This window comes from Schistocerca nitens, chromosome 6, assembly GCF_023898315.1.
Source record: "Schistocerca nitens isolate TAMUIC-IGC-003100 chromosome 6, iqSchNite1.1, whole genome shotgun sequence".
Classification (NCBI taxonomy): Eukaryota; Metazoa; Arthropoda; class Insecta; order Orthoptera; family Acrididae; genus Schistocerca; species Schistocerca nitens.
Window position 1 is genome coordinate 629910198 of NC_064619.1, and position 17900 is coordinate 629928097.

The 17900-nt window shown below is 37.8% G+C and overlaps 1 protein-coding gene across 2 annotated transcripts in view; it reads left to right on the plus strand.

The window, feature by feature from the left end:
- LOC126262993 (uncharacterized) overlaps positions 1-17900 on the plus strand; it is a 128935-nt gene that overhangs the window by 69256 nt on the left and 41779 nt on the right. For both annotated transcript variants that reach the window (XM_049959946.1, XM_049959947.1), the window contains exon 5: positions 13589-13764. In XM_049959946.1, the coding sequence (XP_049815903.1) occupies positions 13589-13764 (176 nt within the window). The remainder of the gene's footprint in view (positions 1-13588; positions 13765-17900) is intronic.

Below are 17900 nucleotides of genomic sequence, written 5' to 3' on the forward strand. Positions count from 1 at the left end.
CAACGGCTTGAACTGCCTCCTGGAGAGCCTGTATCTCGGACTTGATGCTTTCAGGCTGAAAGGGGTACACACTATTCATGGAAGGCAGATCTGTGGCTGCTGGTGCTGTAATAGGAAGTGTGCTGGTGTCCATTCGATGACCAACTGATCCCTGGAAACGCAGTGATGGAGGACGAAAGTCACAGTGGCTTCTCAGGCCAGGGCACAACTCGTATGGACGAGATAGGCACACTGTCAGTGTCCTTTGGGAGGCAGCCGGATCTGATGGCACTTCTACAGGTGGTCTGTGCTGGTCACCTCATGCATCTGATGACCTCATGGGTCTCGGATGTTGGCTGGAACAGGTCAGATGGCATCTAAACAGTGGTGCACACACCATGGCACTGGTCTGGTACTTGCTTATGGGGAGGTGACTGAGACAAATGAGGGTCCAGTGGTAAGAGCAAAGAGTGAAGTGTCCAATATTGCCTCCCATGGAGCAATTCGGCCAGACTTCGTCCAGAAATTGGCGTGGCGCTATAGGGAGCCAAGAACGAGGTGAGGGCCCCATGAGGCTGATTTTTCCAGGACTTCCTGTTACGTTTGATGGTCTGCACCATCTGTTCATCTGTTACACCTTCCCACTGGATTGGTGGTGGAACAGTTCCATAAGAAAGTGTTTTATCTCTTGCCGCTCACAGAAATAGGAGAAATGGCTGGAAATGAATGGGGGTGACTGTTGGAGACAAAAGCCTTTCTGAAGGCCTTTGATGGCAAAGACTTGCAAAAGGACCTTGAATATGTTTTTCATTGTCATGGAGCACATGGAGCAGATATATGATATTTTATAACCTAAGTCCAGCCACATCTGACTCAAGAAAGGACGAGTAAGGTCAATGTGGAGGCACTCCCAAGGACCTGATGTGGGGCCATGGCAAAAGAATTTGGAATGGTGTGAAGTACTGCTGAGAACATGCAGTGCAAAATTATGCCATGGTCTCGATATCCATGTCGATGGTTGAGCAGAATGCATGACTGTGTGCCAGCTGTTTAATGTGGCATTATCCCCAGTGACTCCTGTGTGGGAGAACAAGTACTCTAGAGTAGATACCGAGAGGAATAAAGTCCTTAGTCGTTGATGTTCTGTTTGCAGAAGAACACCTTCTGACAGGAAGAGTCTGTTAATTAAGGCAAAGACTGTGTTGAGTAATTTGCATGCCATTGTCGATAAAGGAGGAGGCCAGCCAGCCTAATCGATTTGGTAACTGTATAAAAAATGGGTCCCTCTCTTATCTGGGAGCGACTAGTGTTACATCGATAGAATATTCGTTAAGGAAGAATCAGTATCAATCGGAAATATATTGTATATGTACATATTGCAGTCATTGTGCAGTTTTTCATAAAATGTGAAAAATCAGAAGGTTCCAAGGAACAATAATGAAAATTCAGGACAAAGATATCAGAAAACAGAATTTTTTACTAAAAATCTGATGTTTACTAAATTTTATAACAAAAATGTGAAATGAAGGGAATGAATTACCGGTTTCATCAAACATTTTCACTATTTTGAAGCATTTTCACCATTTATTGCATTTTTCTCATTTTAGAAAAATGGTCCTAATATTTTCTAATTATTTCACTAATATTCCAAGGGAAACTCATTAAATTTCAGGGAAAAACATTGAAAGCCACATGAAAATGTAAAAAACCTTTGATCCATTAACTATATTATAATGTTGACACAATAAAAAGATAAAGTTCAGAAAATATTATATATATATATATATATATATATATATATATATATATATATATATATATATATATATATATATATATTTGTCATCATTTAGGACACAGTGCTTTTTTATTATCTTCAGCTGGGTGAATTTCGTGTTTACTGCTTCATATCAGGTTCATAGATCAATATTGCTCAATATTTCCAAACAAACGATCTTTATAATCTTCAAATATTGTTTTATTTTTATAACATAATTCTTAAATTCCTTTGATTTTTTTTTAGTATATAACCTTACCAGTTTTGTAAGCGTACATTTTTTATTTTGAACTACAAAGTACTTCCATTGTTTTCCATTACATTCATACTTCTTCTTAGATAATACTTTCACAGTTACTTGTGGAATGTTGAAAATCTTACCTTTTCGGTAATTTATGAACCATCTTCTTAATATCTTTATGAACATTTTCAATCTGTATATTGTAGCTGTAGCTGCGCATATCTTAGTATCAAAGTTCATTTTATCTTTATAATTCGCTTTCATGACACTGTAGTAAGAACTGTACCCCTGTTGTTTATATAAATCAAGTATGTTCATACTAATATAAAATGTTTGTCGAATGTGACTTAAGGGGCTCCAGAGCGCCCTATACTTGCAATGTTAAAATAACGCTTATAAATTACATCTTTCCTCACAAAGTATTTGAGGTAGGAAGTTGAACTTTTTACAGATTATTTATTGGAATAAGGGCTACAACTTAACACAGGGATTTTACAAAATTTTAGTTCAGTTATTAAAGAAGATTTTTTTTCAATTGTAATGAAAATTCACAACATTTTTTTGCAATTTTTTATTTATATATTCAAAAATATACAGTTTTTTGGAAAAAGGCTGTGTTAAATTATGCAGAAGGTACTGTGTAACATTTACTGAAAGTTTGAAACAAATATGTTTGGAAGATCCTTAGAAAACATGTAATTAGTATGAGAAAATAAAAGTTTTGGGAATCGAGCGACAAAGATTGGATTAACTTTTTAGTGCATTCCAGGTCCATAGGATGGATTATCTTCATCCTCTGCAAACTCCTCCTCCAGCTTCCTCTTGTTCCTCCTCCTGTTTACTCTTGCTTGTATTTCTAGACTCTTTACAGCCCTGTCTGCAGCCCTAAGGCGTTCATTGTCTAAAGCAAGTATCGCTCGTTGTTGTGTTCGTAGATTTTGCTACCATTTTCTTCAGTTGCAGTTACTGCAACACTGTTCCAAAAGGTGGTAATGTATGAACACTTATCACATTTCAGTTGTATTTCACTAGCAAGTCCTATGTGCTTTATTATGGAGAGTTCCGGACCAACTTCACTACAATGAATACATCTTACACAGTTTGAAAAAATTCCTTTGAGAACTGACATATCAAATATTTCATTCACATCCGATTCGCCCATAAAACATTCATAGTTTTCACTCATTGAACCAAGCTTTTCCTGTGAAGTATTTTCTTTCCCACTTTGACTGCTATGGGCAGGTGTACTTGAGAGGTTAGGTTCACTCACTTGGTTATCGTCTTTATTGTTTACAGTAATAACACATACCTTCGGCTTTCCAACATTTCTCCTTTTCTTAAAAGCCTTCAGAGGATTTCTAATAACTTTACTTTTACTCATTATTATACTTCAACAAAACAGAGACTCAAGAAACAAAATTAATTACGAATATTTTCGAGATAACGACAGAGTAAATAAACATGAAACAATCGACAATCACACCAGCGATATATATTGAACCATCACAGGTTAGCCACAACACATACTTTATCTCACATCACTAAAATGTACCTGATGAACACGGACGTTAATAATAACACCATTTGACAGCAGTTTAACAGCGCCACAGTGGGTCACGCCCATGTAGAACACATTTCAAAAAAAAATTAAAAATAGTTGTAGCCTTCGGAATTGAATAAATTATATATCTATTAAAAGGTAATAGTCTGCAGATTCAGAAAACGCAAAAAAGTAAAAATTGAACTTTTCATGATTTTGAGCCTTTCCGGAGGCTCGTAAGTTTTATTCATGTGAATCCTAGCAAGATGTTCACTGAATATTGTTCTTTCCTTGAAATTTGGTTTTGATACAGTTTTTCACACTTATTCACATCTGAAATTAATTTTATATCCACTCTCTGTCTTATATTTTTCATCGTTTTTCCAATACTGAAGTATTCAAGAGTTTGAAAAAATCTTTCTCAAAACCATTTCTTGCCTAGTCCTCATTTTTGTATACAGATCTATATAATTTTGTAGAAAATTAGATTGTGTAAATTTTCATTCTCTATGTACTTTTGGTAATTTTAATCCTGAATTTAGGTATTCTTTAAGATTTCAATAATGGAAAGCATATTTTTCTCTATTGTTCAAGGTTGTTAATAGCTTTATTTGATTTGTTCCATGAAAAATTTTATTTTCAAATGCAAGTAGTATATCGTTATGTAAATTGTGTAATTTTTTGAATATTCTAAATTAACTTTAAGTATATAACTTGTACATGAATCATATATTTTTTTATCATATCAATAATTGAATTTTCTTTATAAATTAACTGTAGCTTGAAATATTAAATAATTAGATTTTTGTTCAGATCATAATAATTTAAATTTTCTTTATTTGCTTTTACATATCTTTTGCCATATTGTGAAATGCCACTTCAGAGCCGTTTCTTGACAATTGTCATACAATAATAGTGTAATTATTCTAATTTAACTTTAGTCATTTTTAGCACTGAATCCTGAGCTAAACCAGGTGTAGTAAAATATTAACTTTTTAAAAATTGTTTTTTTCTGTGCGAGTTCAAAAATTCTCAAGTGCATCAGACAACAATAACACATCTGTTTTGAGATATAAATCATGATATTCTCCAAGTTTCTTTTTATTACATTTTTTTTCAAATTTTCATTGCATGTTCAAATTCTTTGTCACTTTAGCTACAATCATTCATTTTCATTCATTCATTCTTTTCATATAGGCCATCTTTGGACCATGTTATTTCAACTGTCTTACTTTAGTGTTCTGATGTTTGCCCAGTGCTCCCACATTCGTTCTTAGTTTTGCTCCTTCCTCTCCTGGGTCCAAGCCTTTCCTGTTTATAGTTTTGGCTTTTCTTGGAAACCCTGCCATGTCATAAGTTTCTTCTTCACTGAGACATGCTCCAAGATGTCATCATAGGTGATCCCCACTTCTTTAACATCTTTCTCCACCTCTTTGAACCTCCTGAAAGTAGATGATCATATGATTGGTGAGTCCTCCAGGGCTTATTCAGGTCATATATCAATAAAACATAATCCTTCTTTTCCACATGGTATTGGTTGTCTTCTGTATGTGGGATTGCAGTTCATGATTATGATATCTTCTATATTCCCCATTCTCTTTAATGGGACCCAAGATCTCTCTCAAAATCTTCCTTTCCTTGGTCCCCAGTTATTCAATTTAACCTTTTTCGTTCATTACTAGGCATTGAGATGTGTACAAGATCTCTAGATGGATAACACTGCAGTAATGCCTTAACTTTGCATTGAACAATACTGATCTTTTGTTGTAGATGTTTTTGGTTAAATGGAATGTCATTTCCATTTTGTTCATACATGATATGGAGGCTTTTTTCTCTGATAGGATGGCTGTTGTCCATTCTCCAAAGTATTTAAACTTTTCAACTAGCTTAATTTTGCCTTGACCCACAAGCATTCATTTTATTATAAGCTTCTTGTACTAGTGAAACATGTATTTCTTCAATTTTTTTCCAATTACCTACGTAATCATAAGAATACACAATGTTATAACGTCCAAATCTCATAGTTTACCTGGAAAGAATTTTCTAATGCTTATTATTTGATGTATAAAATTTGATGGAAGTTCAGCATTTGATAAAGCCATAAATTTAAATGTGTTACTGAAGGTCATTTTCAAATTTTCTGTCTTCTTATAAAAATAATGTATCTGTCTTCATTGTTAGGTATTAAATCTAATTCTTTTTTCATCAATACAAGATTCTGTTTCAAATAAATGAGCATCAAATTTCTGAGAGATTATGAAAATAAATTGGATCAAGCTGTGGTTGCTTTAGTTGTTCATCAAAATTATTGCACAATGGACCTATAAATTTTCAGTTAAATGACTGTGATGATGAACATTTTATTTTTTACTGAATAATTACATTGACAAGGGGAACAAGTTTACAATTTATTCTGTCTTATTTGTTGTCCATTCATATATTTAATATAATAACAAAAACCCATTGGTTCATGTCTTTGATTATTCATTGTATTTGATATATTTGGATCAGATTGATAATTATCCATCTCTAACAGAAAACTTCCAAAATCAGCATAAATAATAAATGAAACTTTCTTTGTATGTTAATGACTTTTAGTTATTCTAGTGTATAATGTCGTCAATCTTTCATTAATAATTCTAATAAGTGGTGTGAAACTGATTCCAATAACCATTTTAAGAATAATAGTATTTATAATACTTGTCTTAAAAATTGCTTGCTTGTAAATGGAAGTGATTAAATCCAAGAGGTGCAGAATCTGTGAAGAGCAGATATCAATAAAGAACTTTCATGCACATAAATACACAAAGGATTAAGATAGGAATATATGCAGTGAATGTCTTAATACATATCTTAAGTATAATATTATGTGAGTTCTTTGTGTGTGTGGAAAATACATGTCAGTTTATTAGCGTGATTACCATCTAAAAATAGTTTACAGTCACGAATTATCGGAATTATAATTATAGATGAAAAATGGTGAATAATAACAAACATCTTGAAACATAACAAAAAATGCTTTATTTGTCAAAAAGTAAAAGATAGTGACTATTTCTATCCAAACCAATTGTGTAGAGACAAAAATTTAAATAATTGTAAGGACTGTAAAAAAGAAAAAATTGCTGTCAGCCAAACATATGCAGTTACAGAAACGCAAGAAAACTGACAAAATTATCAATATTCTGAGCAGTTTTTAAATTTATGTATTTTTTATCGTCTATATATTTATCGAGATTTTGAATGTGGCAGCGTTTGAGCAACTGAGCATGTAAGAGCTTCAGTAGATTACAAATAACGCCAAGCAGCCGCAATACACAGGTTTATTGAACTTTGGTTATGATCTTCCGGGGTTTAAAACCATATTCTTCAGAACAAATTGCTCTTATTAACAAGAAAAGGTGGGAATTTAAGGAGATGGGACCTGGATAAACTGACTAAACCAGAGGTTGTACAGAGCGTCCTGGATAAACTGACTAAACCAGAGGTTGTACAGAGTTTCAGGGAGAGCATAAGGGAACAATTGACAGGAATGGGGGAAAGAAATACAGTAGAAGAAGAATGGGTAGCTCTGAGGGATGAAGTAGTGAAGGCAGCAGGGGATGAAGTAGGTAATAAGACGAGGGCTAGTAGAAATCCTTGGGTAACAGAAGAAATATTGAATTTAATTGATGAAAGGAGAAAATATAAAAACGCAGCAAATGAAGCAGACAAAAGGGAATACAAACGTCTCAAAAATGAGATCGACAGGAAGTGCAAAATGGCTAAGCAGGGATGGCTAGAGGACAAATGTAGGGGTGTAGAGGCCTATCTCACTGGGGGTGAGATAGATACTGCCTACAAGAAAATTAAAGAGACCTTTGAAGAAAAGAGAGCCACTTGTATGAATATCAAGAGCTCAGATGGAAACCCAGTTCTAAGCAAAGAAGGAAAAGCAGAAAGGTGGGAGTATATAGAGGGTCTATACAAGGGCGATGTACTTGAGGACAATATTATGGAAATGTAAGAGGATGTAGATGAAGATGAAATGGGAGATACGATACTGCGTATAGAGTTTGACAGAGCACTGAAGGACCTGAGTCGAAACTACACCCCGGGAGTAGACAACATTCCATTGGAACTACTGACGGCCTTGGGAGAACCAGTCCTGACAAAAGTCTACCATCTGGTGAGCAAGATGTATGAGACAGGCGAAATACCCTCAGACTTCAAGAAGAATGTAATAATTCCAATCCCGAAGAAAGCAGGTTGACAGATGTGAAAATTACCGAACTATCAGTTTAATAAGTCACAGCTGCAAAATACTAACGCGAATTCTTTACAGACGAATGGAAAAACTGGTAGAAGCCGACCTCGGCGAAGATCAGTTTGGATTCCGTAGAAATGTTGGAACACGTGAGGCAATACTAACCTTACGACTTATCTTAGAAGAAAGAATAAGAAAAGGCAAACCTACGTTTCTAGCATTTGTAGACTTAGAGAAAGCTTTTGACAATGTTGACTGGAATACTCTCTTTCAAATTCTAAAGGTGGCAGGGATAAAATACATGGAGCGAAAGGCTATTTACAATTTGTACAGAAACCATATGGCAGTTATAAGAGTCAAGGGGCATGAAAGAGACGCAGCGGTTGGGAAGGGAGTGAGACAGGATTGCAGCCTATCCCCGATGTTATTGAGTCTGTATATTGAGCAAGCAGTAAAGGAAACAAAAGAAAAATTCGGAGTAGGTATTAAAGTCCATGGAGAAGAAATAAAAACGTTGAGGTTCGCCGATGACATTGTAATTCTGCCAGAGACAGCAAAGGACTTGGAAGAGCAGTTGAACGGAATGCACAGTGTCTTGAAAGGAAGATATAAGATGAACATCAACAAAAGCAAAACGAGAATAATGGAATGTAGTCGAATGAAGTCGGGTGATGGTGAGGGAATTAGATTAGGAAATGAGACACTTAAAGTAGTAAAGGAGTTTTGCTATTTGGGGGTGCAAAATAACTGATGATGGTCGAAGTAGAGAGGATATAAAATGTAGACTGGCAATGGAAAGAAAAACGTTTCTGAAGAAGAGAAATTTGTTAACATCGAGTATATATTAAGTGTCAGGAAGTCGTTTCTGAAAGTATTTTTATGGAGTGTAGCCATGTATGGAAGTGAAACATGGACGATAAATAGTTTGGACAAGAAGAGAATAGAAGCTTTCGAAATGTGGTGCTACAGAAGAATGCTGAAGATTAGATGGGTAGATCACATAACTAATGAGGAAGTACTGAATAGGATTGGGGAGAAGAGAAGTTTGTGGCACAACTTGACCAGAAGACGGGATCGGTTGGTAGGACATGTTCTGAGGCATCAAGGGATCACAAATTTAGCATTGGAGGGCAGCGTGGAGGGTAAAAATCGTAGAGGGAGACCAAGAGATGAATACACTAAGCAGATTCAGAAGGATGTTGGTTGCAGTAAGTACTGGGAGATGAAGCTTGCACAGGATAGAGTAGCATGGAGAGCTGCATCAAACCAGTCTCAGGACTGAAGACAACAACAAACAACAACAACAACAACAAGAAAACGAAATTGTGTGTGAAACAAGAAAACGGAATTGTGTGTGAAACCAAAACAGTAACATTACATTAAGACAATTACAGGAAATGTATACAAAAAATTGTTTGGTGAAGCAGAGTCATAGAGAATCACATTATCTACAACCAATGTGGTGGTCGTTGATTTGTCTAGTACATGTCATTCACTTAATCGCCATTTAATATAATAATATAATGTATTAGCTGTCTGCTGTAGAGTTTTGTCTTAAAACTTTTTAAAATATCACTTATTTGATACTGGATACAGCAACAAATAGTATGCCACTTGAAAGAAAGAAAAACCGAAGATTTACACATAAACCGTCACATCAGATCCTGTAGAGTGTAAATCTGTTACGTTCAGAGACAGTGGCTCGTTTATTTAAGTTATTATTAACAGAAAACGTTTTCTTGCATTTGTATTTTTCACCAAGATGCGTTTAATCCTTTAGTGAACAAATATAAATACAAGTTCACTTTTTGTTCTTATAATATCCTACAAAACGCCTTGCACTCACTATTAAAAATGCTGATGATCCGTTCTCAATCTCTGGCATTCACAAAATGATCTGCAGTAATTGTCCCAGCTACTACACTGGTGACCAAAATTAAAGCACAAACTGCTATTTCCGCTTCCTGTGTCTAATTCACGATATAATCATACAAACTGTCAACAGCTGTCGCTACGATTGTATTCTGCACGGAATATGGCATTCTTTTCAACGGACAACCACGTCGACAATGACGTCAGGGCATCTATCAAGCGGGGTAGTCTTTACAGGGTAGTCCTACATCCACAGTCGCTCTGTACGCCGTCACAGACGGTACAGTATGGCACGTAGAAGATGCCAACAGACTCTGCTGTGGAGGGCCATAGGAAGGAAGGAAGCAGGAGAGTCGCAAACTGATGCGGCTCGATGGCTTTATGCGTTCTGTTGTTTCTCGGCTGAGGTGACAGTTTATAGAGACAGAAACTGTATCCTGGAGACCAGGACAGGGCCGATCACATGAGACAGCAGAAAGAGTAGACCGTTATTTCGCTGACCTCGCAGCATCCCCTGGACGTGTTGCATCGACGCAATCGATGTACGGAAGGGTTTAGCGGAGGGTCCTTTATTGTCGGAGACCTACTGTCTGTTTATATGTTCGCTTCTGTGAAGACACGCCACAGGTAGAGTGGAGCCGTCAACACGCTACCTGGACAGTCGAAGTGTGGGCTAATGTCCTTTTCACAGATGAATCCCGATTTGGACTGGAGAGTGATTCTCGACGGATTCGCATCTGGAGGGCACGTGGAACACCATTTAGGGACACACAAGTTGTGAGAGAGACTGATATCGAGGGGGATCCGTAATGGTGTGGGCAGGGATTATGTTGACCACTGAAACACTTCTTCATGAAAGTTATAGGTGAATCGGAAAGTTTCAACTGCTGTCAGGTATCGTGACGAGATGTTTGGATCTCATGCGCGGTTCTTGCGAGGTGCTGTGGTCCCAGACTTCGAATTTATGGACGATAATGTTCGACCTTATAGGGTATGACCAGCAATAAATAAATGATGGATGTTTTTTTGGAAACGGAAGATGCTGCACACATGACGTGGCCTGGTTGCTCTCCCGATTTGAATTCCATAGAACACGTCTGGGATGCACCAGGGAGATGGGTCGCATCAAATCAACATCCACCAACCCCTCTCCAAGACTTGTGAGCACCTCTGCAGGAAGAATGGGCGTTATTGCCTCAACATGAAATTGATAACATCATTCACAGCATGTCCTATCGTTGTCAGGTGCGTATTGGTGCCAAAGGTGGTTACACCCACACTGAGCACATTAACCGGTTGTCAGAATGTGTGTGCAAATCCGTTAAGTTGAAAAAAGAGAACATTTTTGTTTACCGTTAGGCATGTTGCAGTTGATTACGATTTGTATATTTCACATTGTTTTTACTTTGCTGTCACCTGTTTATAATGTTTCGTGACAAAGTAAACGCTACCTTTCAAAATTTCCATTTGCTGCTTAAATTTTGGACACCAGTGTATATGGGACAAATTCGTTGAGGAATCAAGGTGAGAAGCAAAGAACATCGTTTGCGAAAGGAAGGACGTAATGTACAAAATTCCACCTTCGTGGAACATTTCTTTGTTGCTAGTCATACTCGAAGGATTTAGAGGATGCCGTAATCTTCCACAAAGAAGTAAAATGGCGCAGATTAGATCTACGGGAAGAGCTTGAAATTTTTGAACATAATTTTAAAAAAACGATGGCTACATTTTAAAAAATCGGGATCAACTAACAAGTTGACATTGTCTGGAAGGCTTTTTAAGCTCTACTTCTGGCTGAGCAGTCAAGATTACCTCTCAGTGGTGGCCTCGATGTCATGTTTGTTTTCCTCAAAATTCCATGTTCAGTAAGAATACATCTTTTACTTTAAAATGTACTGTGCCATCCGCTTTTAAGTTGCGTTCCAACATCCTAGTAATCAAAAATTTTAGACCAACTCCCCCCTTTTCTATTTTGAGTGTGTTTTTATTCTGCCCTTAACATCATTTCTAGGCATAAACGCCTCTCAGTGAGGCCGCGTTTATTATTTTACTGGTTATTTTACAACACAACCCCTTCTAGTAGTTTTGTCCATAGAGCATGCTTAATCAGTACAACCACTCCCCTTTGTATGATGCTTTACAGGTGATGATCTATCCCCTGCTCCTCCCTTCTCTTTTCCGAATATGCATTCGTCTTAATATTTGCAGTTTCTCTGTCAGTGTGTTCTTTTACGGTAGTCCAGCATCACAGAGGTCAATTGGGTTGTCTATTGTTGAGTCTCTTATGTAGTGATGGTGTTCTTTGAAGCCCTTTCGCTTTGATATTCATGCATGTTACAGTTGCGTATTCACGCGCAAGTGCTTTGTGTGTTTTGCACATTTTGTAAAGACTACGTTCCGTTTACCCGAGCCTGCGGGCTCTTTGTAAACCGTGTGACGTTAATGACGCGCGTTCCACCCCTTCTCCTTTCCCTATTTCCAACTATTTAGTTTATATACTAATTCTGTTAATAATACATGGTAGTGAAATCGCGTACGCTGTTCATTGCAGCTATATGCAATCAGAATGCGTAGGAGTGCCTCTTACCAGATGTGTGTTAAGGCTAGTGCCACTGCTCTTCAGTGAGTCGGTGCATGATACTAGATCTGAAAGTGACATATTTACGCTCTATAGGATTCGATCCCACGTTATATATTTAAATGTCAGTTTTATACACATCTATCAAGTGTAATACGATATGTTGTATCGAGCTTCAGTATGTTATATTTATTAAGAGAAAGCCCTACAGTAGATGCTAATACTTTAATGTAATGTATCTTAAATAGTGATTAATTGGCTGACATGTACTAGACAGAATCAATGACTCCCGCGTTGGCTATAGACAATGTGATTCTATGTGAGTATATTTCACGAAAAAAATTGTTGTTAACGTTTCCTTTAATTTTGCGTGTTGTAATATTACTATATTTTCTCGACACACAATGTTGTAATTTTGTTAATATGTACAATATATTCTGAAGAAGATGGGTTTAAAATCATAGAAACTTCGGTCAAAGCTTAATAAACCTGTGTACTGCCACTGGATTTCTGTTGTTGCTAATCTATTGAAGCAACACATTTTTATTTCCTTCATCACTATTTTTTATTTGTTCATATGAAAATATTTTCTGATAAATAATGATCAAATTGAGACAGTTTATGATTGCTTAGTATCATGACTGTTGCAAAAGGAGTAAACTGACTAGATATAACAAATTAAACTTATTTCATTGCTTTTATTGTTAAACACTACAATGTTCCAAAAAATCTTTTGGATCATTTACCTTATGTTAAAATTGAAAATGAAAGTGATATTTTCAAATGTGGCGAAACTAAACAGCATAAAGAAATTTTTCCACTTTCTACTAATGTATTTGAGAAACAAAGAAACAGAAACGAATCAATCATAATCTAATTATTAAAGCTTTTGGAAATCAGTTACAGAGTGTTATAATATAGAATATGCATTCATTCAACTGTTTGCGCTTAACTACATAGAAACGTCTGCAGCTGTCTTATATATCCACATCCAGTGATGCCTGTGGGTGAGGATGACACGACAGCCGGTCGGTACCGTGGGGCCTTCATGGCCAGTTGGGGAGGAGGGGCGGAGAGACAGAGAGAGAGAGAAAAGGATTTACTAACTCAAATCTGTAGAAAAAAAATTGGAACTTTCAGCATACAGCCATATTTGCACATGAATTGACAGTATGAATGTAAAATAACTCATTCCACATTATTAAGATTTATCATGCAAATCATCCACTTAACATGAAGCTAACCAACTGTGTAGTCAAGCGCTGTAAGTAATTTAAATGTTATGTTCGAGCGGTTATGATTAGCTGCTGCTTGTGAATATTATTCAAGCAACACGAAGTATTTTCTGTATGCTTCAGGATACCCGCCCGAATGATCAGCAACTGCATGGATGGATTAAGGACGTGGAACGTGTGAGAGACATGCTTAACACGAAATTAAGGGGTTTGGTTCATGATTTGCAATCTGTCAGCGAGATGATGGTGAACTACAAGATGGAACAAGACGAGAACAATCCAGGAAACTATCTAATAAGGTATAAATCAGTGTACATTCAAGCCATTGTCATACACATTATGTTTCATGAATATTTATTTTATTTTTCCCCTGGGGCGTATTCTTTACTTTCATACAGGGAACTGAGATCATGAAATTCAGGATGGAGTACAATATGTGACTGTTAGACAATAGTGAAATAGTTTTACAAAATTTGGGTATTCTGTTTCGTCTTCAATTTTTGGGTTATGTTTTGTCTTTAATGTGGCACATATTGTTAGGCACTGTTCAGACAAACCATTACAATGAACGGCGTTATCCTTTTCACTAGAGAAAAAGTGTTGCTGCCAGGTGACTACAAAGTTTTAATAATACATAGAAACAGTGATAACTTGGATAAAGCTGCTGTACTTAACGCAAAAACTGAGTATATGTGTTACGTGGGGAAAAAATAATCACCTCGAGGAAATACCACGCTAATATCATTTAATAACGCGTCCAGCCTAGATAATGGCAACAGTTCGGTAAGGAAAAGCGTTCAAATGTCATGTTAATCTCAATACACAATGGAAAATGCTAAGCACTGATGAGGATTTAAAAAAAATTTGGGGAGATGTTAGCAGAGAGGGGGGAGGGGAGAGGGGAGAGGGAGGAGGGAATTGGCCATGGTTTTATTCTTTGCGCAATGATTGGTGTTTCTACATCCGTTCAAAGCATAGAGCGTAAATACTGGAAGTTGGGAGCGAGAGAGGCAACAGATATGTCTCTCCATTCGTGGACCTAAGGGACCATGGAGTGGTCAAGTTAGGACAGTCGAGGATAGCGAGTGTGTTTTGGAGGTAGAAGGCGAGAAGTTTTCCTGTTCTTAGATTGTTAAGGAGGAGTTGATTGTTGAGAAGAATTGGATAGTGCAGGGAGGATTATGGTGGTAACTCTATGGAAAGGCTTCTAATATTTACTTGAGTTGATGGTAGGTGCCGTATTAAGAGCATGTATGTCGCCAGTCCAGGATATTTCGGACGTCTCCCTGTAGTTGCTGGTGGCATGTTAGTGCGACCTGGTGATAGGTACAGAGGAAGGAGTGGTTGTGTCTGTGGGATTCTTTAAACATTTCAAGAACTTATCATGTGAGGAGAAGTCAGTTGAACTGATCGGACGTGTGTGTGTGTGTGTGTGTGTGTGTGTGTGTGTGTGTGTGTGTGTGTGTGTGGGTGGGTGGGTGGGTGCGTGGGTAGTCGCAGCTGCTGTCAAAATTTGTTGTAGGAAAGGAATAGTGTTGCAAATATTTTCGTGGGGGCGGAAAGTGACAAGGTGATGTATGGATAAATTCCCAGGAGGCATATAAGATTTTATGGTGGTGTTGTAGGTTTATTTTAGGTTGGTTATTGTGGGATGTGTGAGAAATGGGATTGGCAGTTGGAATGAGTCGTTATTGCTTCCAATAAGATGAAGGGCATGTGCAGTTACGCATCTGAGGAAGTTGGTAGTGGAGTCACTTTGATTTGGGTGTGTCAAGGAAGCATATTAAGTCTCCTAAAAGGGAGGTTATCAGCTTACATCAGCAGTTAAGTTCTGCATAGGAACAACAAGAATGCAGAGACGAAATATGGGCTGGATTGACTCGGATAGATATATACGAAGCACAGGTGAATGTTAGACAAAAACTATCTAAAATGCCTATTACATTTCACAGCGGCGCTTAATTTGCATCGTAGCGCTACAAGGAAATATTGGATCAAATAAAAATGTGAAACAAAAAAAAGAAAAAACAAAAATACGCTTTAGAAAGCTTAATTACGGCACATACGCGGAATTGTCTCGGTATATGCCATAATCTTTTACTTACGCGTTTGTCAGTCTCCCAACACGACTTGACACATTTACGTTGGTATTTGGTGCTGAGGAAACTAGTAAGAACACGTTTTGGAGCATTAATAATTTTTTATTGAAAGATTTCATAGAAACATTTTAAATAAATGTACTGTTTACATAGTTCCGATAGTGTCTGCACATTTCTTCAAGAAAAATCCTCACCGTCACTCAAAGCAGCAACAGAGAATTACACTGCACAGGTACTCGTCACACAGTTACCTCCGCGATAATTTTCATTCATAAGGAATGTTGTCATAATAACTATGACAGTCTTTAGGAAGAACAGGTTTAAGTTGTTGTAAATGATCCCATTTGGATTTCTTGATTTTCAGTCTTTCCTTGTACAGTTTCGGGAAGCAAACATCTCCAAGAATTTTCCTCGGACACCTCGGTAATTCTTGCCACACTTCGTTGAAAGAGCACTTGTAGTAAATAATACCATTTGGGCAGTACTGTAGCGCCCTCAGATCGGTAAATGTAGGCTCATTTTTTACAGCTCCTCCAGGCCTAATTGAGTCGTACAGCCACAAACTTTTCTCTGCGTAGTTGATGAATGGTTTTTCTCTCGCTTCTTTAGGTAACATAGCGTATTGGCTAGGAAGTGTTACTTCACGTCCTTTAAGTTTGCACTCAATTGAACTGTGAACTGAGTCACATTCCATCTGAGTATGGCCTTTGTCCAAAAACTTTTGTGTAATCAATACTCCAGTATCAACTGATAATCTTAAAAGAGTGTTTGATGACATTATATTTCTGTTCTGATAAGTGTAGCCGTCAGAATACAGAATGACTTGAACGGGATTTTTCTTAATCGTTCTGGATAGGGTGTCCACGATGCATGAGGCAAAACATAATGCAACCAAATTACCTTGCGTTTCATCGAACCAGTGACATACTGCATCACGGCATTACATCCATTGTAAAGTTATGAACAGCCAACTTTGTTTTATAATAAACTGGACTTGCACTTAAAAATGGAGCTACTTTCACGGCGTGTAAGTCCATGGTGTACACTGAGCAGAGCTTCTTCTGGGCGGTATTGCCGTCTATTTCTTTTCTGTGTCACATACGCGGCACTGTTTTAGATAATTTTTTCATGGTAAATAATTAAAAATTCGCTATTATGGTGTTAAGAGCCGATGCGCGTACAGGTCAACGACATCATCTGACTGAAAAACGAAAAATCGGCAATTTGTCAGTTACGCGGTGTTGTATCTTCATCTACGATATATGGCTACTTTGCTGGATGAGGTATCGGCGTCTACCCGATAGGCCGTACTTTGAAATACGCTCGTCGCCAGTTGCGCAGCCCCGTTTTCTACAGCCACCACGGCTGCACGAGGGCGCTGCCACAAACGATTACGCCGCTGTCAGTGACATGCAAGCGTCCCCTCTCCGGTGCCCTAGCGGCGAGTGTACTTATATTCGAACATTCGTGCACTTACCCCCGTTTTTGTGTGTTCGCCACTGAATAACATTTGAAGACTTTCTTAGCAGCCGGGGCTTGACTTCTTCCATATAGACATTGTATTGAAAAGTGACAGCTTTATAAATCATTTGTACCTGTATATTTTTCTACATTCGAGTCTACTGTTAGCAACTGAAGCTACAAGTTTAGCAACAAAGTTATGTATTATTTTTAATATTTGACATTAGATGTAGAATAAATTAATATCTGAATTCTCTGTTTATGAACGGCAATTGTTCCTCGCTCCTGTATCCACTAAAGAACCACACAGCGTGCAAAGTGCTAAACCTAGAGAGCAAGAACCAACTCGTTTTGCCAACTTACTTATTAAGCAAACAACAGTAAACCACTAACAGTAACACACTCTTCAAAACCAACAAAACAATAAGGACCCATTCTGCGGATTAAGCATAGAACAACTACACTCCTGGAAATGGAAAACAGAACACATTGACACCGGTGTGTCAGACCCACCATACTTGCTCCGGACACTGCGAGAGGGCTGTACAAGCAATGATCACACGCATGGCACAGCGGACACACCAGGAACCGCGGTGTTGGCCGTCGAATGGCGCTAGCTGCGCAGAATTTGTGCACCGCCGCCGTCAGTGTCAGCCAGTTTGCCGTGGCATACGGAGCTCCATCGAAGTCTTTAACACTGGTAGCATGCCGCGACAGCGTGGACGTGAACCGTATGTGCAGTTGACGGACTTTGAGCGAGGGCGTATAGTGGGCATGCGGGAGGCCGGGTGGACGTACCGCCGAATTGCTCAACACGTGGGGCGTGAGGTCTCCACAGTACATCGATGTTGTCGCCAGTGGTCGGCGGAAGGTGC